The 25,782-nt window shown below is 45.9% G+C and overlaps 1 protein-coding gene across 1 annotated transcript in view; it reads right to left on the bottom strand.

Annotated features, from left to right (window-relative positions):
* Positions 1-12,308: 12,308 nt before the first annotated feature.
* smyd3 (SET and MYND domain containing 3) overlaps positions 12,309-25,782 on the bottom strand; it is a 675,783-nt gene continuing 662,309 nt past the window's right edge. Inside the window, exons 11-12 of the mRNA XM_078405373.1 lie at positions 16,722-16,830; positions 12,309-13,580 (exon numbers count right to left, since the gene is read on the bottom strand). Coding sequence (XP_078261499.1) covers positions 13,467-13,580; positions 16,722-16,830 — 223 coding nt within the window. The 3' untranslated portion in view covers positions 12,309-13,466. The remainder of the gene's footprint in view (positions 13,581-16,721; positions 16,831-25,782) is intronic.

Here is a 25,782-nt window from a genome sequence, read left to right as displayed (position 1 = left end):
GTTCCCAGATAAGATAAGTAAATTCAATACGTGTCCAATGGCAATTCCAGTTGGTTGATATTGTCGGCAAGTGTGTTATCAAGCAGTTAATCAGCCTTGGTTTCTCTTGCAGGCAGCCAATCCCAACCCACTCTAAAGCGGCACCTGGGCATTATAAAACAAGCCATTCCCTACACCGGACAATGTGAAAGGCCTGCACTCATTCAATGATCACAACATACAATTTTTGTACCCCATTACTTACATCCTTTGCTAATTAATTGAGTCATGCATACACGTGAATAAAACAAGCGAATGTACAGGTACATGTCACAGGGCTATGTTTTATTCATTAATTCCAGAGATTCGCCATCGTCTGGCTAAAGAAATTCCTCCTCATCCCCTTTCTAAAGGTATGTCCTTTTATTCTGAGGTTGTGCCCTCTGGTCTAGATTCTCCCACAAGTGGAAACATCCTCTCCACATCCACTCTATCCGGGTTTTTCATTATCCGGTAAGTTTCAATGAGATCCCCCCCCATGTCATCCTAAGCTCTAGCGAGTACGGGCTCAGTGCCGTCAGACACTCCTCATACCCAATCATCCCCGTAAACCTCCTCTGAAACCTCTCCAATACCAGCACATCCCTCCTTAGATATGAGGCCCAAAACGGCTTGCAATACTTCACATGCGGGTTGACCAGTGCTTTTCAAGCCTCAGCATTACATCCTTGCTTTTATATTCTAGTGCTCTCAAAATGAATGCTAACATTGCATTTGCCTTCCTTTACTATCGACTCAACCTGCCAATTTAACCTTGGAAATGTAAATTATCCCCACTGCGTGTTATTGCAGTGGATAATGTCAATGTGCAGGGATTGCTGGTTGGTATGGACTGGGTGGGCCGACAGGCCTGTTTCCACACTGTATCTTGAAACTAAACTAAACTAAAAGTTACACACAAAGTGATAAAAAAATGTGCTTGACAGTCCTTTCGAGAGGCACTTACTCAACAATACCCGCCAGTGGCACCGATGCCCACAGTGGGTTTTGCCAAGACCACTTGGCTGCAGACCCCAGCATAACGTAGACTACAGAGCTAAGTTCTAGAGATGTAGTCAGCGTAACTGCCTTTAACATCAAGGTAATGTTTAACAAGGTGTGGTATTGAGGAGCCCAAGTGAAAACTGGTCAATGAATATCAAGTTTAATTTTTTTAGAGATACAGTGCGGAAACAGGCCCTTCGACCCAACGAGTCCACGCTGACCAGCGATCCCCGTGCACTAACACTATCCTACACACACAAGGGACAATTTACAATTTTATCAAGCCAATTAACCTACAAACCTGTACGTTTTTGGAGTGTGGGAGGAAATCGGAGCACCCGGCGAAAACCCATGCAGGTCACGGGGAGAACACATAAACTCCATACAGACAGCACCCGTAGGTAGGATTGAACCTGGGTCCGGCGCTGTAAGGCAGCAACTTTACTGCTGCGTCACCGTGCCGCCCCAAGGGAAAATACACCAGTGGTTGGAGTCGTACATCACATAATGGAGGATGTTTTTGGTGGCTGAAAGTTAGTTAACATGCTATCCCCAGGTCATCAGAATGAGAGGCAATGTTCAGTCATGGGATATTCGTAACACACAGCGCCAGGAAATGACCATTTCCAACAGGGGAGAATCTAACTCTTCAAAATTATAATCATTATCACTTCCCTCATCAATAAATTTGAATTGGTATTGGTTTATTATTGTCACATGTACCGAGATACAGTGAAGAAATTTGTTTTGTGTCTTATCCAATCAAATCATACCATGCAGGAGTAGTGTAAGAATTCCTTCTCTCCTGAGATGCTGCCTGACCTGCTGAGTTTCTCCAGTATTTTGTGAAATAAATACCATGCAGGAGTAGAATCAGTCCACACACAGGTGCCACAGGTAGTGCAAAGAGTAAAATAAACAGAGTGCAGAATATCACGTTACAACTACAAAGAAAGTGCAGATAAAAAAGGACAAGGAACGTAACAAGGTAGGTTGGGAGATTGGAACTACACCCTTGGGTAATGAGAGATCCATTCAGTAGTCGGATAACAGCGAGGAAGAACTGTCCTGAATCTAGTGGTGCATGTTTTCAAACCTTGTTATCATCTGCCTGATGGGAGAGGGGAGAAGAAAGAAATACCAGGGTGAAAGTGGGCCATGATTATGTTGGCTGCTTTCCCAAGGCTACCACTGACAAAAGATAGACAAATCACATAATAATGTGACTACAAGACCAATGGCTAACCATCATAAATGACATATCTTCCACAAACATTGTTTTTTAAAATACATTTGAGAGGATGCACAAGGCCATAGATTAACATTATCTAGTAATGCAGGTTTCCCTTGATATTCCTGGCACGCCTACCTAGATGTCTGTGCGGGATTTGAACCCACAACCTTCACACCGAGAAGGGAGAGCACTACCCACTGAGCCACTCTGGAAGGCACACTGCAATGAATGAATTTCCATCATCAATGTGATGTTTGGCAACAGAGCGTAGGCACGCCACTGATTTAAGCTATGGCTCCAGGTAAGGATCCCACTCCTTATTTGCATGGCCATCAGATCAGGCAGCTTGTGTTCCTTCAACCTGGGATGCAGTGTCCACAAGCAGAAGGAATGTTTAAACAGCAAGTGACTTTACCAAGAGAGCAGTGAACTGCGTAAGTGATCTCGCAGGGCTAACGAGCAAGGAGGAGTCAATAGCTGAACTCTCAGTGCAATGATGTGTCCGCTTCACGTTACACAGTGACAGGCACTGGATTGTTTTAAAACACCATGCAAACCCAGGGATCAACTCGTTCTCATTCCCTGCCCCTCATTTATCATCTGTGGCACGTGGATTGCGGTCGCAACAAAGCGTTGTCGGTGCGGGAAATAACCGTGGCACTGGAAGAGCTAACAAATGAGTTTCATTTGGTGTTGTTGAATTCCATTGAAATTAATGTACGGCAGCTTCAGGAAATGGCAGAGACCCACGGCAGGGGAGCTACAAACTGCTGGCGGATTTACAACTAGTCCGGGCCTGCTTCCGATCCCTCTCCACTCACCAGCACCACCTCTGATCTCATCCCACGGTCCATCAACCCTAACCCCACACTCACCCTCACTCAGCTTTGACCCCCACCCTGCACCCTCTCCCAATCCCGACCCCACCTCTCACCCTCTCTCAATCTCAACCTCATCCCTCACCCTCTCTCAATGCTGACCCCATCCCTCACCCTCTCCCAATCCCGACCCCACCTCTCACCCTCTCTCAATCTCAACCTCATCCCTCACCCTCTCCCAATGCTGACCCCATCCTTGACCACAATCCTATACCAGACAGATCAGCCATGATTGAATGGCGGAGTAGACTTGATGGGCCGAATGGCCTAATTCTGCTGTTATCACTTATGAACTTATGAACCTGAACCTTATGATCCCGACCCCGCCCTCACCCATCAAATCCTGACCTCACTCCTTTAACACTCATTCGTGACCCCACTCTCAACCAGGACCCTATCCTCACCCCATCCTCAAACCTGAGCCCATCCCTCATCACACCCTCAGTGATGACCCCACCCCTGCACCCCTTCCTCAATGCTGACCCCACCCACATCCCCACTGAAAGGAAGAACATTCCACCAGCAGCGAACACCAGAGCCAGCTGAAGACGTGCTCTTTTTTTAGTTTAGAAATACAGCATGGAAACACCGAGTCCTTGCCGACCAGTGATCCCTGCACACTAACACAATCCTACACACACTAGACACAATTTACAATTATACCAAGCTAATTAACCTGCAAACCTGTACGTCATTGGAGTCTGGGAGGAAACCGGAGATCCCGGAGAAAACCCACGCATGTCAAGGGCAGCACGTACAAACTCTGTACAGACAAGCACCCATAGTCAGGATCAAACCCGGGTCCCTGGTACGGTAAGGAAGCAACTCTACCACTGCGCCCATGTGCTGTGCTAACACATGTGGAAACAACTATTTTATTCTCCTGCTTCTTCAAAGTGAAGCATTTACCTTGAGGGTGTCATCTTTTTGAGGGTGGGTGGGTTTGAGGGTGTGAAGGTTTGAGGGTGGGTGGGTTTGAGGGTGGGTAGGTTTGAGGGTTTGAGGGTGGGTGGGTTTGAGGGTGGGCGGGTTTGAGGGTGTGAGGGTGGGTGGGTTTTATGGTTTGAGGGTGGGTGGGTTTGAGGGTGGGCGGGTTTGAGGGTGGGTGGGTTTGAGGGTGGGTGGGTTTGAGGGTGGGTGGGTTTGAGGGTGGGTGGGTTTGAGGGTGGGTAGGTTTGAGGGTGGGCGGGTTTGAGGGTGGGTGGGTTTGAGGGTGGGTGGGTTTGAGGGTGGGTGGGTTTGAGGGTGGGCGGGTTTGAGGGTGTGAGGGTGGGTGGGTTTTAGGGTTTGAGGGTGGGTGGGTTTGAGGGTGGGCGGGTTTGAGGGTGGGTGGGTTTGAGGGTGGGCGGGTTTGAGGGTGTGAGGGTGGGTGGGTTTTAGGGTTTGAGGGTGGGTGGGTTTGAGGGTGGGCGGGTTTGAGGGTGGGTGGGTTTGAGGGTGGGTTTGAGGGTTTGAGGGTGGGTGGGTTTGAGGGTGTGAGGGTGGGTGGGTGTGAGGGTGGGTGGGTTTGAGGGTGTGAGGGTGGGTGGGTTTGAGGGTGTGAGGGTGGGTGGGTTTGAGGGTGTGAGGGTGGGTGGGTTTGAGGGTGTGAGGGTGGGTGGGTTTGAGGGTGTGAGGGTGGGTGGGTTTGAGGGTGGGTTTGAGGGTGAGTGGGTTTGAGGGTGTGAGGGTGGGTGGGTTTGAGGGTGTGAGGGTGGGTGGGTTTGAGGGTGGGTTTGAGGGTGGGTGGGTTTGAGGGTGTGAGGGTGGGTGGGTTTGAGGGTGTGAGGGTGGGTGGGTGGGTTTGAGGGTGGGCAGCATGGCTCTATTTCCCACAGTCGCTAAATTGAATGGTAATGGAGCAAATGGAGATACAGCGTTGGTGGAGCTGGGACACAGGACATCTATTTCCATTCTATTGAGTCAAGGCACTAATTATGATCTTTAATAGAATCCCACACTTAAATCAACACGTGCCCGTGACCTTTTCTCAATCTCTTCAAATAGTCGCTTGAATCTAAAGCTTATGCTCGTTAACACTAATTGAATCATCTATTTCAACCAGTGAGTTCTCAAAATTAGGGATCCCTGTTGCGAGGTTCAATTCACTGCTGTGCTAATCTTTTTGTCTTTGTCCACAGCGGATGGTCTGCCAGGCAACAAGGTGGTGGTGACGGGGAGGGATTGCTGGATGTGCTGTTGTGAGTGGTGCAGGAACCCAGGAAACGGCTCAGTCGCTCCAATCCACCTACTCTGGGAATCCTGCAATTATTTATCCACAGCATGTGGATGTTGGCAGAAGGTCAGCAGTTATTGCCTCTTGAACTGAGTGTCTTGCAGTGCCACTCCAGAATGCAATTAAAAGTCAACATTGCTGTGGGTCTGAGGTCAAATCTCGGCCACGGCACTTCAGTACGGCACCAATCTTTCCGTAACGCAGAATAATGAACTAGATGCTTTTTACAGCAATCTGTACGTTTCACCGCCACCATTGGTTATACTGTACTAGAATCTTATTCCATATTTTATTTTATAATTTTAAGTGCCTGGTGCAGTTGAAGCTTAATGTCTTGAGTTGAACAGAGGGGGTTAAGTGTGCCGGTGGGGTTAGTTTCTTATGCGTGTTTGTGCCCATGTGCAGGGTTAGAATCCACCTCCGGTGTCCTCTCCTCATTGGCAGTCCCTGGGATGGAGGGTGATCTGGTGTCTGGTGAGAACGGTGTGGGAAGGTGGCACTACTGATAGAGCCAGAGGTGTCTGATGGAATGAGAAGACAGAAGGGAAGGTGCTACACACCTTGCATGGATTAATCTGGGCTTCTTGGGCTCCAAGGGATTTCTCAATGCTGGCATGTTGAAGGCATTTGCCTGTGCACATATGAGTGCTTATGTGGGATGAGACTGCAAGTAGGCATTAATACCTCTGTCCATGTGCATATGCACATGCTAAGTCTGTTTGGCAGACGCTTCTAATCGTATTGGACATCCTTACAAGTGCACCTTGCGTGGTCCTGTTTCCTTCCACAGTCCAAGGGTATGCAGGTTGGTGGGTTAACTCTCACTGTAAGTTGCTCCCAGTGTGTAAGTGGTGGAATTTAGGGCAAGTTGAAAGGAATGTCGGGAGAATAGGTTACAGGGAAATAAATGGGGAAAGGGGTTGCTCTATGATCTTGCACGGACTTAATGGGCTGAAGTGGGCTCGATGTCAAAGGTATTATAACTTCTACTTCTCTCATTTTTCCATCAACCTGAAAGATTCATTCAGATTTTTTCACCACAGATGTCATCTGACCAACTAGGTATTGATAGCAAAATAAAAGGCACAAACTGTTGGAGTAACTCTGCAGGTCAAGCATCATCTTTGGAGAACGTGGATAGGTGAAGTTTTGGGTCAGAACTCTTCTTCAGAGTAATTGTGGGCGGGAAGAAAGCTGGAATAGAGGGCTAAGCCTAGCAGGTAATAGGTGGACACAGATGAGGTGGGGCGGGGGGGTTAATAGGCAGATGGTTGGCCAAAGGCCTGTGAAGAGGACAGGAGGTGTGAGACAAAGTGATTGAAGAGTTGTAAATTGTGAAGCTAGAGGAAGTGAATGTAGGTGGAAGAAAAGAGGAGAAATAGATGTGGATCCAGGTGGGTCACAGGGTAGCGAATGGGGGGAAGGTAGCAAAGAGAGGGGGAGGAAGAAGGAGAGGGGGATGGGGAGGATTTAGTTACCTAAATTTGGAGAATTATGTTCACACCATTGAATCATCTCCTTACTTCTTGATATTTATAGCATTTTCTATTCAGATTTCCAGCATCCAGTCTTTTGATTGTCAATTACCTGCTGGGCTCTGGTTTGGATGTGGGAGTGTGGATGTGCTCTCAGCCTTCCAGAACTCACTGCCTTCTGAATCTATGAGTCCTGTTTGCAGCAGATGGATACACCCCATGCAGCAGAGCAGTGGTTAAATGTTGGTTAAAACATATTAAAATAGGGAAGGAACTGCAGATGCTGGTTTAAACCGAAGATAGACACAAAACGCTGGAGTAACTCAGGGACAGGCAGCATTTATGGAGAGAAGGAATGGGTGACGTATCGGGTTGAGACCCTTCTTCAGAATCATGTTGACGCAGGAGAAAGACTATACTCCAGTTTACGCTCACCTGCCGAGCTTCTGACATGCAGCAGAACATGTTGATGCGCAGTTCTGGAATGGTATCTGTCCTTTAGAGATAAATGATGTTTTGTGCTGCATTAACATGCTGTGATCATTCAGCCATGTGCATCAGACTGGTTGAAGGCATCACCAGTCTAGCTTGATTGGTTCCTGCTTGCCTGTAGATTGAAATGAATCATAAAAGATGTGCATCGTTGAAAACAATGTTTACTAAACATATCCCTATTCTCCGACAATTCAAGCTGCCCAGCAGGAATGTCCCAAGGCAAGTCAGTGAGAGAAATGTTGCCTCAATGCCGTGTTCCTCATGCTACTTGTGTTTAATTTTATCTCGGTGAATAAAGGTACATAAAACTTTCTTCCTGGCTTGCAATGAAAAAAGCATCAACACGAGGGTTCTACAGATGCATTGTAGGAAGATCCTGAGTGGTTGCATCGTGGACCGTTATGGCATTTCCAAAGCACTTGTACGCAAAATGCTACAGAGAGTAGTGGTCTCAGACTAGCCCATCAAGGGCACAGATCTCCCCTCCGTTGAAAACATCTGCTTGAGGTGCTGTCTCAAGAAGATGGCATCTATCATTCAGGATCCTCATCATCCAGGCCATGCCCCCTTCTTCTGCTAGCGTTGGGCAGGAGGTACAGATGTCTGAAGTCACGCACCACCAGACCGGAAACAACTGCTTTCCTGCAACCATCAGGTTCTTGAACCTAATCCTACCTCCACAATGGAACACTACAATACACCTCTTACACTTCCCTGGAATTGTTGTTCTAATTATGTTTTGCATGACTGATATCTTGTTTTATTCAGTCTTTTTCTTTGAAATGCAGAATTTATGTATCATTTGTATATAATTTATGTTTTTATGTGTTAGCTGAGTCTATGTGCACCTGTACCTGTGACGTTGCTGCAAGCAAGTTTTTCATTGTATCTGTACCTCACCATACATGTGATAATAAAATCGACTTGACTTGACTCTTACCCTTTCAGCAGTTGTGATCTAACCTGCTGAATGTTTCCACCATTTTCTGTTTACATTTCAGATTTCTAGCATCTGTTTTGTTTCTCCATCTCCACTGAGGCTTGTCGTTGTGACATGTTTTCCGTACGCTCATTTAGCTCCTTCTATTCCCAGCACCTGCAGTGGGTGCTTTGGTGTGGCTACATTGCACTCAGGATGATGTACTGCAGAAGAGCTAATTGTGAGTTTGGGGAGTTTTGAGAAATGTACTTTTTTCCCGTCGGATGGTGATGCAGGCTGATGTGGGTGGGGAGGAGGGGAGGGATGAGGAACACACAGGGAATGCCACAAGCAGGGGGAAAAGATCTCCAATAATCCACAAAGACATGAGCTCACTTAGACACATTCTCCACTTAACGCAACAGTGGCACTCAGGGGCCCTCTCTAAAACCAACTAGTAACTTTCTCAGCAAAGGCTGATCACTGTGTTGTGAGCCAGGGCTCAGTAAATGCAATCTTGCATCTGAGTCAGGAAATCATGGATCCAAGAACCTCTCCACAAGAATTTAAGGTGGAATTGAGGCAGGCAATTTGGCGCATCAGCGACAACATAGACAAAGGAGCAACCTGCGAATGAGATGTTAAAGATATCTCACCTCAGAGGTAAAAGCATAAAAAGAGCAGGATGTGCTCCAGGGATCCACACGATCGATTAACGTGCCCTTTAGAATCTCCATGTTTGCAACCAAGTGGTGGTGTCTCCCCTCAGTACATTAGCAATAACGCTTCACTATCTGGGACTCCGTGCCGTACACTAGCACTATCCAACACACTTGGGGTAATTTACAATTTTTACCGAAGCCAAATTAACCTACAAATTTGTATGTCTTTGGAATGCAGGAGGAAACCGGAGCACCCAAGGAAAACCCACGTGGTCACGGGTAGAATGTGCTAGCTCTGTAAAGACAGCACAGGCAGTCAAGATCAAACCCGGGTCTCCAGCACGTAAAGCAGCATCTCTACTGCCGCGCCAAGGTGCTGCCTGTACAATTTAGCCAATTAGCAATCAAGAAACTGCCACAATCATCACCGTGATAGATTCGGGGATAAAATGCTGGCTAAGTGACCAAAATAGCATTGGCCCATTTTTTTTTACATCCACCTGAGTGGACAGGCATGGCCTTGTTTCAACGCCTTATTCAAAAGACAGCCCCTGCAACAGTGCAACATGCTGTACTGACTGCATCACAGCATCAGCTGGGATTGGGTGCTTATCACAGTATTCAGATGTGAACCTGTAACCTGCTGACTCAGAGACAAGGGTTCACCCATCGAGCCATGACTGACATCTCACAATGTCACCATTGTGATAAAACACCGACTATGAGTCAAAAAAGCAAACGAAAATCCCCCTGGGCCAACAGACCTCAGATTTCATCAGCAATTTAATGTGCAAAGAACATCGTTCTAAAAATGCTTCTATTGTACTCTAAAGGTTACCTTATTTGTGTATAATTAATTTGACTCACTTCTATGTGCTATTAGATTTAAATTAAATTGACCTCCTTTATAAAGCTTCTTTGTAAATTGTATTATCCATAGGTTGCATTGTCACCACAGAATATGTTCCGAGCAAGGAGTCAGGCTAATGCGATGTATAGTGTTGTTTATAATATATTCTGAAAGCATAGGTTTTAATATTATAGAAATTGCTGCAATTAGTGGAAATTTAATATAAAAGCAATGCTGGTAACACAAAGCAGGTCTGGCGGCATTGATAGAGAGAGAAACAGATTTCAGCTCAGTGACCTTTCATCAGAATTAAGTGAAGGTCATTTACCTGAAGGTGAAAACTTATTACTCGTGATTGCCAGAATGCTGCAAATGCATTATTATGTAGAGGAATATTACATTCCCACAAACACCAATGCGATAATAATCCGGTCATTTGTTTTAGTGTTTCAGTATCTGTGGTAACAGATTATTGGCCAGGGCGTTGGGAGTAATTCGCCACCAGAAAGGATAGAGAGAGACTCTGAAAAAGGATATCTTCCTGAAACATCATCTATCCATGTTCTCCAGTGATGCTGTCTGACCTGCTGAGTTACTCCAGGACTCTGCTGCCTTTTTTGACTCCCATCATCCACTGGAGTGTAGCTTCAGTCGTGACCAAAGATACTAGAGGAGCAAGATGGACCACTTCGTCGAAATCGCCCATACTGAAGTGTAGTACGCAAAGGAGCGTAATGTCTGCCATTTTAGTAAGCAAAATCTGCCGTTCGCTCTGCCCCTCGCAGTGTAATCAGTGTTTTGGGGGAACAGTATGTGTGATGATACCATAAAAATGCAGAATATATCTCATCTATCAATTCACAGATTTTTGTTATTTTTCTTTATAAATGTTTCTGCAAGTTCTTGCCTACTAAAATGGTGCCTTGACATATTACGTTTTTTAGGGTTGAGTGGTCCATCTTTCTCCTCTAGTATCTTTGGTCGTGCCTCAGTACTGCCTTGGAATGCCTGTCTAGAGTGTTGGGATCACCTCTAACAAGGCTTCTCCTGGAGTGGAGCTGATGTATGGCACACGGGAAAATCCTTAAGGTAGACACAAAATGCTGGAGTAACTCAGCAGGTCAGGCGGCATCTCAGGAGAGAAGGAATGGGTGACGTTTTGGGTCGAGACCCTTCTTCAGTCTGAGATGCTGCCTGACCCGCTGAGTTACTCCAGCATTTTGTGCCTACCTTCGATTTAAACCAGCATCTGCAGGTTTTTTTCCTATACATTCCGGAAAATTCTTGATCTGCGTTACCTCAAGTCCACAACCGAGGTCATTCTGGTGTCACTCATTGTGCTACAACACACAGGTAATGTTTGTATATGCATGTGTTTGGAGTCATTGTTAACTCATTCTTTCAAGCATTCGAGAGGATGTGTTGTACACTAAATATTCACAAAATAAAGGCGTCTATCAACCCTTGTACGCTTACATTGCCATCAGACAATAAAGGTCAATGGAAGTCCTGGAAAAGTTCATCCACATTCTCATTTTTGGGGAGCCACTTCTCAACAAATGTATGAAACTCACCGTTATCTTCAGTACACTTTATATAGCATTTGACGGAGGAAAGGAGTGTTTAAGGACCTCAAGTCCAGTAAAAAGCTCATGATTTATCAGGCAGCAGTGACCTCTGCCATCTTGTAGCCTTCAAAGACTTGGACAGTCAGTGGCAACATCTTAAAGCACTGGAGAATTCCAAGTGTATAGCTCCTAAACCAGCCACCCGCCCTCTCCATTAAACACCTCTTGAACCACCTGTGACAGAATCTATGGGTTTCACATGGGCCTCAGCAGCCACCTCAGAAATGGAGAGAAAACGCATTATTCTCCATCCTAAGAAAAAAATATTAGCCACAACCCTGGAGAGAACTGCACTGACGATAGACACGAAATGCTGGAGTAACTCAGCGGTACAGACTAGCAGCCTGAAGAAGGGTCTCGACTCGAAACGTCACCCATTCCTTCTGTCCAGAGATGCTGCCTGTCCCGCTGAGTCGCTCCAGTATTTTGTGTCTATTTTCGGCTTAAACCAGCATCTGCCGTTCCTTCTAACACATTGGGTCACGATTAGTTACACGTTCATGAGATTTTTGCTACTTTCTAAAAATGTTGCAGTCTTAATTTGGACCAATGTCATGATGGGAGGATTTAGCTGAATGGTTGTACACTAACCACCACTTGCAGAGATCTAATGGCGAAATCTTGATATTGATATTCAGTTACAAAATTCCCTTACTCGAATGCAGCTACTGAAATAAAGGAAGATAAAAGAAAGCTATTTTCTCCCCGTCACAATCCACCACAAAATAAAAAATATGTTCACACTCTGCCTGACAGGATTTTTCTGATATATTTATACTTTTCAACAGCATCCTGATATCACTTGTGATAACCAGCCCACCTGGGAGAGGTGCTTTGGGGGTGAGTGCTGGGAATTGGTGTAGAAGTGGTGTTGCAATGGAAGAAGTATTCATATTTGTCTTATAAGAAAATAACTGCAGATGCTGGTACAAATCGATTTATTCACAAAATGCTGGAGTAACTCAGCAGGTCAGGCAGCATCTCGGGAGAGAAGGAATGGGTGACGTTTCGGGTCGAGACCCTTCTATTTGTCTTGGTTTGTCACATGCACCGAGTTACACAGAAAATACCAGTACCAATCCCAAACATCCTCCGTGGTGTGGTATTATATCAAAATGATCTTGTTGATTACTACGTTTGCAGATGACATGATAATTGTTGATAAACACAAAATGCTGGAGTAATTCAGCGGGACAGGCAGCATCCCTGGGTAGAAGGAATGGTGATGTTTCGGGTTGAGACCCTTGTTCAGACTCAATTGTTGTGTTGTGGATAGTGAGGACGGTTGTCAAAGGATACGGCACGCTATAGATCAGTTGGAAATCTGGGCTGAGAAATGTCAGATAGGGTATAATCAGATGAAGTGTGAAGTGCTGCATGTTGGGAGGACAAGCTCTGAAAGTGGCAAGGCACATGGATGGAGTTGTAAAGAAGGTGCAGGGTATGCTCACCCTCATCGTTGGGACACTGAGTATAAAAGTCAGGAAGTCATGTTGCCACCGGATAAAACTTTAGTAAGGTCACAATTGCAAAATTGGAATCTGCTGCCAGGAGTGGTGGTGGAAGCTCCAGAGACACGAGAACGGGCAGGGGATGGAGGCATATAGACCATGTGTAGACAGACAGAATGATAACTTAAAATGGTATTAGAGCCTGGAAGTATTTTTCTTTCCATAGATGCTGTAGACTGGATCTAGCACCGTTTGCGTTTTCTGTATTTTTTTCTTTTTGTTTTTTTAAACGACGCCAACATTGTGGCGACTGTGCATTTGTAGTTGTGCAAAACACTTTCACTGTGCTGAGCATACGTATAAATAAAGAACCACTGAACCATTGCCTGACCTGCTGAGTATTTCCAGCATCTTCTGTTTTTATTTAAACAACAATTTCTCTCTTTCTTTGCTGTTGTCTGTCATTAAGGGCACTTGAGACATACCTTACACGCACACATATGGGTATTTGCACGTACATGCATACAAGTAGATTAGCACAAACGTTTGCACACATATCCAGAGAGTCACACTTGCAGGTGCGTGTGAGCGTGTGGATGTGCGGTGCACGTGTACACACTCGAACATTGCCGGTGTTCACATCTGCTCCAGTCTGCTGCTGAGTTCAGCCTCGCAGTCTGCCAGGAGCTGCCTCAGGTTGTCAGTCAGAGGATGTTCCCTTCCATGGGTCACCTTCAGAATGTCAAAAGCCTGGCAGGAACAAATGGAACAAATCAGCCGGACATTCAGATGCTGAGAACACGGTCCATTTCCAGCGCCCCTCCATCTCGTGGACCGTGACTCCTTCCTCGAACAAGGTGAACGGGTCGAACAAATTCCACCTTGCCACAGCAATAAGTGACTCAACAGCTATTGCCTCTATCTGCTCCCGGATCAGTCTACCAGGGCTGAGCTCTGCAGAACCGTGTAATGTTATGCAAATTTATACCTTAGCATGCACAGCAGTAAGAATAACAGCTAATAATGTGCCTGCTGCATTTCTAAACACCATATCTTTTTTTTTTCTCTCCGCTCACGATAAAGGAGAATGGATTTGAACTATTAGAATGTAGCACCGCACAAATATCAGAACAATTGAAATAAATCCTAATTTGTTGCTGTTAATGACTTTCAGTTTAGCAGAGTCTCATCCAGAGCAATTAACACCAGAATTCAATCTTCCCATTGACAGGATAAGGGAGAGTGACTGAGGCAAGAGCAGCACTGTGCTTCCCCTCAAAGGCTCAGGTTACATGCTGTGAGCTGAGATTTGATAATGAAGGTCAGACAGCTAGTGGTGACTCGATTAAGGACAAATTTCAAGGGAATCACAAATTTGTAGGCAGCATTTTAAAGGATGCATTTCTCCTTCCGATCCATTTTGCAGTCAGGTATTCCGACTCACTAATTTTCACTCTGCTTTCACGGTAAGGAATCCAAAGATCATTGAAGGCAGACACAAAATGCTGGATTCAGACTGAAGAAGGGTCTCGACCCGAAACGGCACCCATTCCTTCTCTCCAGAGATGCCGCCTGTCCCGCTGAGTTACTCCAGCACTTGATGTCTATCTTCGGTTTAAACCAGCATCTGCAGCTCCTTCCTACACATCCCGAGATCATCTCCAGGAGAGAAGATCCAGGGTTGGAAATGTCAAAGGCCAGAGGGCATAGTTTTAAGATGAGAGGGGGAAAGTTTAAAGCGGGTGGGCAGGACGCGTGTTTTCTACGGAGTGGTAGATGCCTGGATTTTGTTGTCAGGGGTGGCGGAGGAAGCAGATGCAATGGTGGCATTTTAAGAGGGTATTAGATGGGCACATAAATATATAGGCAACAGAGGAACATGGATCCTGAGCAGGCACAAGGGATTAATTTAACATGGCATCATGTTCGGCACAGACATCATATCATATCATATCATCATATCATATACATACAGCCGGAAACAGGCCTTTTCGGCCCTCCAAGTCCGTGCCGCCCAGTGATCCCCGTACATTAACACTATCCTACACCCACTAGGGACCCGCTGACAGAAGGATCTGATCCAGAGCTGTACTCTTCTATGTTCCATGCTTTATGCTTAAACCAAAACTGTCTAGCCTCTTTTAGTAGGATAATTCTTTCATCTCTCAAAAGATCCTGAGGTTCCTTGAGAGGATGGCTGTGAAGAGGATGTTTCCTTTTCTAGGAGAATCTAGCACGAGATCAGTGTGTAAAGGAGTGACCATTTAAGACAGTGATGAGGCAATATTTATCTCTTTAAATGGGTTGAGTCTTTAGAAGTCTAGGTCGGACATCAAGGGATGGTGGAAGCAGAGTCCTTGACATTCCCCGTTCCAAGGAAAAGAAGCCTTGCCTTCTGAATCTTTCCTGGTGACTAAACGTGACCTTTGAGAGTTTCCTCTTAAATCTAATCTGTACTGATCCTAGTCTACGAAAATAACTGCAGATGCTGGTACAAATCGATTTATTCACAAAATGCTGGAGTAACTCAGCAGGTCAGGCAGCATCTCAGGAGAGAAGGAATGGGTGACGTTTCGGGTCGAGACCCTTCTTCAGACTGAAGAAGGGTCTCGACCCGAAACGTCACCCATTCCTTCTCTCCCGAGATGCTGCCTGACCTGCTGAGTTACTCCAGCATTTTGTGAATAAACTGATCCTAGTCTGTTGACTTCCCAATTGCGCTCAGTGCTGCAGCAGTACAGCAATCCAGTGGTCCAAACAACTTGATTACTGTCTGTGTGGAGATCCAAGAATATTGTACATTTCAATGAAGTTATCCCTCGTTCTTCTAAGCTCTCCTGATTTGATAGACCTGCCATCTCAGGAACCAGTCTGGTGAATCGTTGCTGCACTCTTCCTGCAGCGTGTATTCTATTTTAGGTAACCATGCTAACATTCTAAATGCTGTAACAATCGTGGTCTCAGGAAGGCCCTGTATAACAGTAGAAAGACATCTTCACTATTGTACTGACATTCTCTCACACGTAAAACCTGCATACCATTTACCTCCCTCACGGTCTGCTGCACCTGCATGTTAGCTTTCAGTGACTTGTGTACAAGAACACCTAAGCCCCTTTAAACATCAACATTCCCCAGGCTCTCAGCATGCCTGCTTTCACTACCGAAATAGACAGCATATTACTTTGCATCTCAGAGGTTTTCTGAAAGGAATGCAGTAGCTTCTTTATAAATGCAGGTCTTTATGCCGCACTACAATGCACAGGCTGAGAGTGTGGTGGAAACAGGTTTGATTCGAACTCTCAGGCAACTATCGGGAATGTTTCTTAATAGAACTAATTTGGAAGATTACGGGGAAAGCCAAGGTGTGGAACAAAACTGGACCGGTTTCTTGAAGACTGGACACAAGCTGATGGGCCGACTGACCTCTTCTATGGCGATCAGAAATGCAGTGCACAGAAAGAGTCCACTGTGACCATGCCATTCCAAAAACAGACAATTAATCCTGTGTCTTGCAAGGTTCCTTCAAACCTTGCAAGACACAGCCCTTCAGTTGTCATCTAGGTACACGTTGAATATGACGAGGCTGTCTGCTGTCACTACAGTTTTGAGACCTGGAGTTACAAACAACATACTGGGCAACAATGACAAAAATCCTTAATTCCCTTCTAATCCTCCTACCAATTAAAACAAAACAGACCATTTTGGCTTATAAATAAAAGAGAGTGCACAAGGTTCTAAGCAGGGCAGGCAGAATCACGAGGACGAGTGCTAAAGCTCTTCTGTCCGACAGAATGGGCAACAACTCTGGTGTTGAGCGGAGTGCGATGCATCTTCGGTGTAAGTGAGCGAGCTGGGTGGCCCCCCTGCTGCGGACCCCGGGGGGTGACTGACCTGCTTTAGTGTGTCCAGTGCATGGTTCAACTTCCCTTGGTGATGCTGCAGCTTGCCCACTCTCATGAGCTGCACTCCTCTCACGGGGTGAGGACCAGCATAATACAACCTGGAAACAAAGACAACACCGCAGGTCAAATAGAGAGAAGTGCTTCTTGTATCAGAGCTGGTTGATGAGGGGTGGTAACTCAAGAGAAGCTAATCTCAAGAAGAAGCGATGTGTGTGGAATGTGTGTCCATGAAAACAGCCCCTTCAGTCCACTGACCACCCACTGTCACCCTAATTCCAATGCAAACCCATTTTATTCCTCCCCATGTTACCATCATTTCCTCCCCAGATTCTATCTCTCACCTACACATTAAGGGAAGCTTAGAGTGACCGATTCGCCTGCCAAACTGTACATTGGAGGTAACTGGACCACCCGGGGGAATCCCCCCCAGCTCACAGGGAGAACATGTAAACTCCACACAGGCAGCGCCGACTCAAACTCAGGCTGCTGGAGATGTTGGGCAGCACATATCCTGGGCATTCTAGCCGATAAGTATACAGATGTCCAGTGCCATTGTTCCCCTCCACACGTCCCCATGGATGGATGGAGCTGAACTGCCAGATCTCTGGGCATGATGAATGGAGCAGCACCAACAAGCCACCAGTACTAAAGCAACATTTAGTACAGCAACATTTACAGTAGCTGTAACACTATATATTGCACTCTTTGTTCATTTTCTCTCTGCACAACCTGTTGTACTCATGTATGGTATGATCTGCGTGGATAGCAGATACATTTTTCACCGTGTCTCTGTTTATGGAACTTAATAAACTGATACCAATTCCAATATGAATACCAGGACAGTATCAAGATTTAACAGCTATGCCCCCCAAATGTATCTGGCAATTAATCAAACCACACCAATCACTTTATCTACCTGCATTTTGTTCTGGCTAGAGAAACTCTTGAAACCTCTCAGTCTGAATCCCAAAATATCAACAATATTATCTTAAAATATTGTAAATAATGGACGGGTTGCGCCCTTGCTGATCAACATCTCACGTTAGATCACGTTAGAAATTTGATTTTCTGAAGAGATTCTTGGATTTACCAATAGACAGCAATGAGGAGGCAGAGATCCATGTGAGATTCACCTACTATAAAGGGCCTGTCCCACTTAGGCGATTTTGAGGCGACTGCCGGCGACTAGGCTGTCGCCGAACGTTCGCCAGGGTGTCACGGGCATGATCATGAGAAGTCTTCAATGAATTGTAGCGGATCTCGGCGCGTCGTGGAAAGATTTTCCAGACAGAAATTTCTAAGCGACAGCTGGCTTGTCGCCAGGTATCATAATAATAATAATAATAATCCATTTATTTTATATAGCGCCTTATCACATGCTCAAAGCGCTTTACAAAAACAATTAACATAGAAACAAACAGACAAACTATCCTGACGGAAAAGCGGCCAATACACAACGCCAGCGTCCTCTCACGTCAGGGTCCGGCAGTAAACATTAAAAAGCACAAGACACACAGATATAATTTTTTACATAAAACAGCCATCACAGTGATTGCTCTAGGCATACCCTCACTGTGATGGAAGGCAAAGTCTTATCTCCTCCTCATTCTTCTCCCGTGGTGCCACGAGGTGATCGAGGCTCCCAACTTTTTGAAGCCCCCACCGGGCGATGGAAAGTCCCAGCTTATTGCAGGCGCTGTCGCATGCTGGCTAAGAGTTTGCTAGGTTGTCGCAGATGCATTTAGAAGCACGTAATATTAAATTAAGAAAAGGCATTTGAAGATACCAGAAGAGAGTTTTGTTTAACCAATTTATCTACCGTCAGGACATTTGACAGGTAGATTGGAGGCGACAGTTTGACAGTCAGGTAAGCATGGGAATTTCGCGATGTTTCCGAAGATGGTGTAATCTCTTAGCCAGGTGCTAGTTTCACAAAAAAGTTACTTGTATTGACCTGAGTCGGCATTGTCGTGGGCATTGTCGTAGGGTAAAAGAAAATCTTGGCGAAATGCTACGACTTTCACAGTCGCCAGCAGTCACCTTAAAAATCGCGTAACTAGGACAGGCCCTTAGGAGTGTGCCCTGATTGGAGGGGGGAGATGATTGACAGACTCCGGGACACTTACTCGAGATTGTGTCAAGTCAGAGTCATACAGCATGGAAATAGGTCCCTCGGCCCAAGTTGCCAGTATTTCATATCATATCATATCATATATATACAGCCGGAAACAGGCCTTTTCGGCCCTCCAAGTCCGTGCCGCCCAGCGATCCCCGTACATTAACACTATCCTACACCCACTAGGGACAATTTTTACATTTACCCAGCCAATTAACCTACATACCTGTACGTCTTTGGAGTGTGGGAGGAAACCGAAGATCTCGGAGAAAACCCACGCAGGTCACGGGGAGAACGTACAAACTCCTTACAGTGCAGCACCCGTAGGACCTGAGTCTCCGGCGCTGCATTCGCTGTAAAGCAGCAACTCTACCGCTGCGCTACCGTGCCGCCCTCTAAATATTTAGCCAATATCCCTCTAAATCTTCCCTATCCTTCTATCTGTCCAAATGTCTTTTAAATGTTGTAATAGTACCTGCCTCAACCACCTCTTCTGGCAGCTTGTTCCATATGTGCACCACCCTCTGCATGAAAAAGTTGCCCCTCAGTTTCCTATTAAATCTTGCCCGTCTCACTTTAAACCTATCTCCTCTGGTTCTTGATTCCCCAAATCTAGGTAAAAGACTGTGCATTCACTCTATCTATTCACCTCATGATCTTACACACCTAATGATCTTATAAGATCACCCATCATCCTCCTGCACTCCAAGGAATAAAGTCCTAGCCTGCCAAACCTCTCCCTATAGCTCAGGCCCTCAGTCCTGGCACCATCCTCGTAAATGTTCTCTACACACTTACCTGCTTAACATCCTTCCTATAGCAGGATGACCAAAACTGAACACAATACTCCAAATGCAGCCTCACCAATGTCTTGTACTACTGTAACATAACATCCCAACTCTATACTCACTACACTGACTGATGAAGGCCAATGCACCAAAAGCCTTTTTGACCCTATCTACCTGTGACACCCCTTGCTGCACTTCTAGATACCCACTGCTCTACAACATTCCCTAAGGCCGTACATTTCACTGTGAAGGTTCTGCCCTAGTTTGACTTCCCAAAACGCAATACCTCGTACTTATCTGCATTATCCATTAACCATTCCTCAGCTGATCAAGATAGTGCTGTATCTTTTGATCACCATCTTTGCTATCTTTGATACCACCCACTTTAGTGTCATCTGCAGAATTACTAATCATGCCTTCTACATTCTCATCTAAATCATTGATATGTACCACAATGAGCCCAGCATTGATCTGTGAGGCACACCACTACTCTTAGCCTCCAGTCTGAAGAACAACCTTCAACTATCCTAATCAACCTGATCACTGATCGACAAGGTTCTGCATGGTAGGCTACTCTGAAAGGTTAGATCGCATGGGATCCAAGGAAAGATAGCTGAATGGATAGCAAATTGGCTCCATGGAAGGAAGCAGAAGGTGATGGTGGAAGGTTGCTTCTCGGACTGGAGGCCTGTGACTAGTGCTGTGCCTCAGGGTTCTGGGCCCGTTACTGTTTGTCATCCACATCAATGATTTGGATGAGAACATACAGGGAAAGATTAGCAAGTTTGCTGATGATACAGAAGTGGGTGGTTTTGCAGATAGTGAAGATGGTTGTGAAAGATTGCAGCAGGATCTGGATCGATTGGCCAGGTGGGCGGAGGAATAATTGATGGAATTTAATACAGAAAAGTGTGAGGTGTTGCATTTTGGGACGTCGAACAAGGGCAGGACCTACACAATAAATGGTAGGCTTCTGGGTAGTGTTGTAGAGCAGAGGGATCTAGGAGTACAGGTGCATGGTTCCTTGAAGGTCAAGTCGCAGTTAGATAAGGTAGTTAAAAAGGCTTTTGGCACTTTGGCCTTCATCAGTCAGATTATTGAATATAGAAGTGGGAGGTCACATTGCAGTCGTATAAGATGTTGGTGAGACCGTATTTGGAAGATTCTGTTCAGTTCTGGGCACCATGTTATAGGAAAGATATTGTCAAGCTTGAAAGGGTTCAGAAAAGATTTACGAGGATGTTGCCAGGACTAGAGGGTGTGAGCTATAGGGAGAGGTTGAGTAGGCTGGGTCTCTATTCCATGGAGCGCAGGAGCATGTGGGGTGATCTTATAGAGGTGTACAAAATCATGAGTGGAATAGATCGGGTAGATGCACAGAGTCTCTTGCCCAGAGTAGGGGAATCGAGGACCAGAGGACATAGGTTCAAGGTGAAGGGGAAAAGATTTAATAGGAATCCGAGTGGTGGTGGGTGTATGGAACAAACTGCCAGAAGAGGTAGTTGAGTCTGGGACTATCCCATCGTTTAACAGTTGGCCAGGTACATGGATAGGACAGGTTTGGAGGGATATGGACCAAGCGCAGACAAGTAGGACTAGTGCAGCTGGGACATTGTTGGCCGGTGTGGGCAAGTTGGGCCGAAGGGCCTGTTTCCACACTGTATCACTCTATGACTCTATGACGATGGCTGCTACATTAAACAGTTTGCAGGTGTTCCTATGTCCTTGGAACCAAGGCATCTTAGCTAGGGTCCAATGAAAAGGACCTGATTCTGGCTAACACTGCCAGGCTGGCTAGAGGAAGAAAAGAAAGTGAGAGCTGTTACTATCCAGCACTATCCAAGGACATTGGATGGACACCAGCCTCTGTAGATCAAAGTCTTGGTATGACCACTTAGCAAGACTGCAGAAAGGTCCAGATCTAGAACTGCACAAAGTTGCACAGTTTATGGTAAATGTATAAAACTGGTAAAGAAACAAGAGGCGGGAAGGAAATTAAATCTCTAGGTCGCCTCAGGTAAGCAGGTGAGGAGGTGAAGAGGGACAATGTGTTCCTTTGCGTTTGTAACCTTTCCTCCTTCAATCGCACTGTAAGCAGACCCATGGCTTTGAGTTACTCCTACAGCTGGGGGGCTGTGGGCACCACTGAAGTGAGCTGAGTTCGAAACGAGGAGTACCACGTCTTTTTCTCTGTGATCGGCCCTTTGGTGAAAGCGAAAGGTTTTTGTGGAAACAGTTGAGCAAGTCCAGGTTAGAGAGCATTCCTGCATCTCCAGAGCCCTGCTCACTCCTGATGTTGCGCAGCTGTTGCCGCTAAAGCTCAGTAACCACCAGCAAATGGAAACAGCCAACATGCTTAATGGTCTCCAGCTGCTGCACCAGTGCTTCGATGATTGAAAGGAAAGATCAAAGCTCGCTGGGAGAACATTTCAATGATTCCAATATGAAAACCCATACGTGCACCTGATGGCTTACCAAACACACAAACCGTGGGACCACAGGAAGAGGCTGAGCATTGGGAACAGCTGCAGTGGTACTGGATATGCCTTTCCATTTTGGAAACCGGACCCTTGCAATGATGAACTGTTCTACTTGCGAAGACATTACCAATGACCAGGGTGATACCTAGAATGAAGAGCTCTTCGTGTGGTAAGACGAAGTAAGGTGCACAACCCTTGAGACCACTGATGCACAGTGGAATCTTGGCGTGCAAGTTCATAACACCCAGAAAGTGGCAACACAGGTAAATCGGATTGTAAAGAAGGCATATGGCGTATTTGCTTTCAACAATCAATGACTGTAAAAATTGGGAACTTAAGTTGCAGTTTTATAAAACTTTGGTTAAGCCACATTTTGACTATTATATGCAGCTCTGGTTGCCACATTGCAGGAAGGGCGTGGAGGCTTTGGAGAAGGTACAGAAGAGGTTCGTCAGGGTGTTGCAGGATTAGAATATGTTAGCAAAAAGGAGCAGCTGGACAAGTTTGGACTTATTTCATCCGGAGCAGCGGAGGTTGAGGGGCGACCAGAGTGCATACAATTATGGGCAGCACAGATAGGGTAGATGGTCAGTCTTTCTTCCCGGGGTGAAAATGTCAAAAGGACGTAGCTTTAAGATAAGAGGGTGTATGTTTAAAGTAGCTTTATGAGGCAAGTTTCTTTAGACAGAGAGTGGTGGGTCTTTGGGATATGCTGCCAGAGGTAGTACTGGAACCAGATACAATAGCAACATTTAAGAGGCATTTAGACTGACACATGAAAAGGCAGGAATGAAGTGATATGGACCATATGCAGTGTAAGAAAATAACTGCAGATGCTGGTACAAATCGAAGGTATTTATTCACAAAATGCTGGAGTAACTCAGCAGGTCAGGCAGCATCTCGGGAGAGAAGGAATGGGTGACGTTTCGGGTCGAGACCCTTCTTCAGACTGATGTCAGGGGGGCGGGACAAAGGAAGGATATAGGTGGCGACAGGAAGATAGTGGGAGATCTGGGAAGGGGGAGGAGAAGAGAGGGACAGAGGAACTGTCTAAAGTTGGAGAAGTCAACGTTCATACCACTGAGCTGTAAGCTGCCCAGGCGAAATATGAGGTGCTGTTCCTCCAATTTCCGGTGGGACTCACTATGGCACTGGAGGAGGCCCATGACAGAAAGGTCAGACTGGGAATGGGAGGGGGAGTTGAAGTGCTCAGCCACCGGGAGATCAGATTGGTTAATGCGGACCGAGCGCAGGTGTTGAGCAAAGCGATTGCCGAGCCTGCGTTTGGTCTCGCCGATGTAAATAAGTTGACATCTGGAGCAGCGGATGCAATAGATGAGGTTGGAGGAGGTGCAGGTGAACCTCTGTCTCACCTGGAAAGACTGTTTGGGTCCTTGGATGGAGTTGAGGGGGGAGGTAAAGGGACAGGTGTTGCATCTACTGCGGTTGCAGGGGAAAGTGCCCGGGGATGGGATGGTTTGGGTAGGAAGGGACGAGTGGACCAGGGAGTTACGGAGGGAACGGTATGCAGGCAGGTAGGTGCACAGTGGCATCATGGTTGGTGCAATCATAGAACATGGAAACAGACCCTTCAGCCTAACCTAGCCATGTCAACTAGGTTTTATAGCTGAGCTAGTCCTATTTGCCTGCGTTTGACCCATACCACTCTAAATCTTTCTTGTCAATGTAACTCTCTAAATGTCTTTTTTATATTATTGTACCCCCCTCCACTGCTTCTTCTGCCTGTTCATTCAATATTCCCATCACTCTCTTTGTGAAGAAATTGCCCTTCAGGTCCCCTTTAAATCTTTTCCTTCCTACCGTGGGCCATTGGCAGTACGGTTCTATGTTATAAGTGCACACAATGAGTTCTGATGTGAAGAATGGTGACTGTGCTCCTCTGGATGTGGCGAATGGGTTATAGACAATAGACAATAGGTGCAGGAGGAGGCCATTCGGCCCTTCGAGCCAGCACCGCCATTCAATGTGATCATGGCTGATCATTCTTAATTCAGTACCCCGTTCCTGCCTTCTCCCCATACCCCCTGACTCCACTATCCTTAAGAGCTCTATCCAGCTCTCTCTTGAATGCATTCAGAGAATTGGCCTCTACTGCCTTCTGAGGCAGAGAATTCCATAGATTCACAACTCTCTGACTGAAAAAGTTTTTCCTCATCTCAGTTCTAAATGGCCTACCCCTTATTCATAAACTGTGGCCCCTGGTTGGACTCCCCCAACATCGGGAACATGTTTCCTGCCTCTAACGTGTCCAACCCCTTAATAATCTTATACGTTTCGATAAGATCTCCTCTCATCCTTCTAAATTCCAGTGTATACAAGCCTAGTCGCTCCAATCTTTCAACATATGAAAGTCCCGCCATTCCGGTTTGGGTGATGCAGGAGGGTACTGAGTTTGAATAACATATTTTTGTGTAGTTCATCCAAGGATGACCAGCATTAAAGCCAGGAAAATATCAAGAATAACAGGCCAGGACCTCCTCAGTAAATCCAGGTATCTGCTCCATACACACATTTCTGGCTGGGAAACTCTTGAAATCTCTCCTTCTTAATCCCAAAATACCACAAAGGAAAAAGATATTGTTAATAATGAAAGAACGGGCTCTTTTCTGATCGACATCTCTCTTTGTGGATACAATTTCTTAAAGATATTGTCTTTACTAAAGGACGAGCAACAAGGTGGGAGAGATCATGGGAGGAGCATGGCAAGGCAGTGTCCTGGTGATGAGTTGTGTGGAATTGGGTTTTGTAGAAGTATCTTCTCTCAGAAGCAAGTTAATCTCTGGAATTCTCTGCCCACAAGGGTGGTGGAGGTCAGATATATAAGATGGAGATAGATAAATATTTGAAAGATCGAGAAAATGAGGTTTATGAGGAAGTGGCACAGAAGAGAGAGTTGTATTCAGAAGAGAGAGAAGATGTATTCAAGAGAGAATTAGATATAGCTCTTAAGGCGAACGGAACCAAGGGATATGGGGAGAAAGCAGGAATGGGGTACTGATTTTGGATGATCAGCCATGATCATATTGAATGGTGGTGCTGGCTCGAAGGGCACCTATTTTCTATGTAACAAGAATTGAGGACAACATAGATCAGCCGTGATCATGGTGAGTTGGGGACAGTTTGAGGAGACTGATGGCCTACTTCTGCTGCTATTTTCTTCTGTTCTTGTGAATGGGTGATTGATAGATCTTGGTGTGGGGAATGGGGACTAATGAGAATGGATGACTGATGCATCCTGAGTGTGGAGACTGGGTGACTGATGGTACCCGGATGTGGTGGATGGGTGACTGACAAGTTCCTAGTACCTGGGTTGGAGGATGGGTTACTGGGGGTCCTTAGTGTGAAGAATGGGTGAAAGATGGGCCCAGTATCCGTAAAATATGTGGGATGAGCTCTGTGAGATGGGGTATCTGAGTGAGGTATTTAAAATAATTAAAATCATGAGAGGAATAGATCGGGTAGATGCACAGAGTCTCTTGCCCAGAGTCAGGGATTTGAGGACCAGGGGTCATTTGTTCAAGGTGAAGAGGAAAAGATTTAATAGGAATCCGAGGGGTAACTTTTTCACACAAATGGTGGTGGGTGTATGGAACAAGCTGCCAGATGAGGTAGTTGAGGCTGGGACTATCCCAACATTTAAGAAAC

Source organism: Rhinoraja longicauda, chromosome 9 (genome assembly GCF_053455715.1).
Source record: "Rhinoraja longicauda isolate Sanriku21f chromosome 9, sRhiLon1.1, whole genome shotgun sequence".
In the NCBI taxonomy this organism is placed as follows: Eukaryota; Metazoa; Chordata; class Chondrichthyes; order Rajiformes; family Arhynchobatidae; genus Rhinoraja; species Rhinoraja longicauda.
Note: the sequence above shows the minus strand (reverse complement) of the source record. Positions and strands in the feature narration are given on the sequence as shown.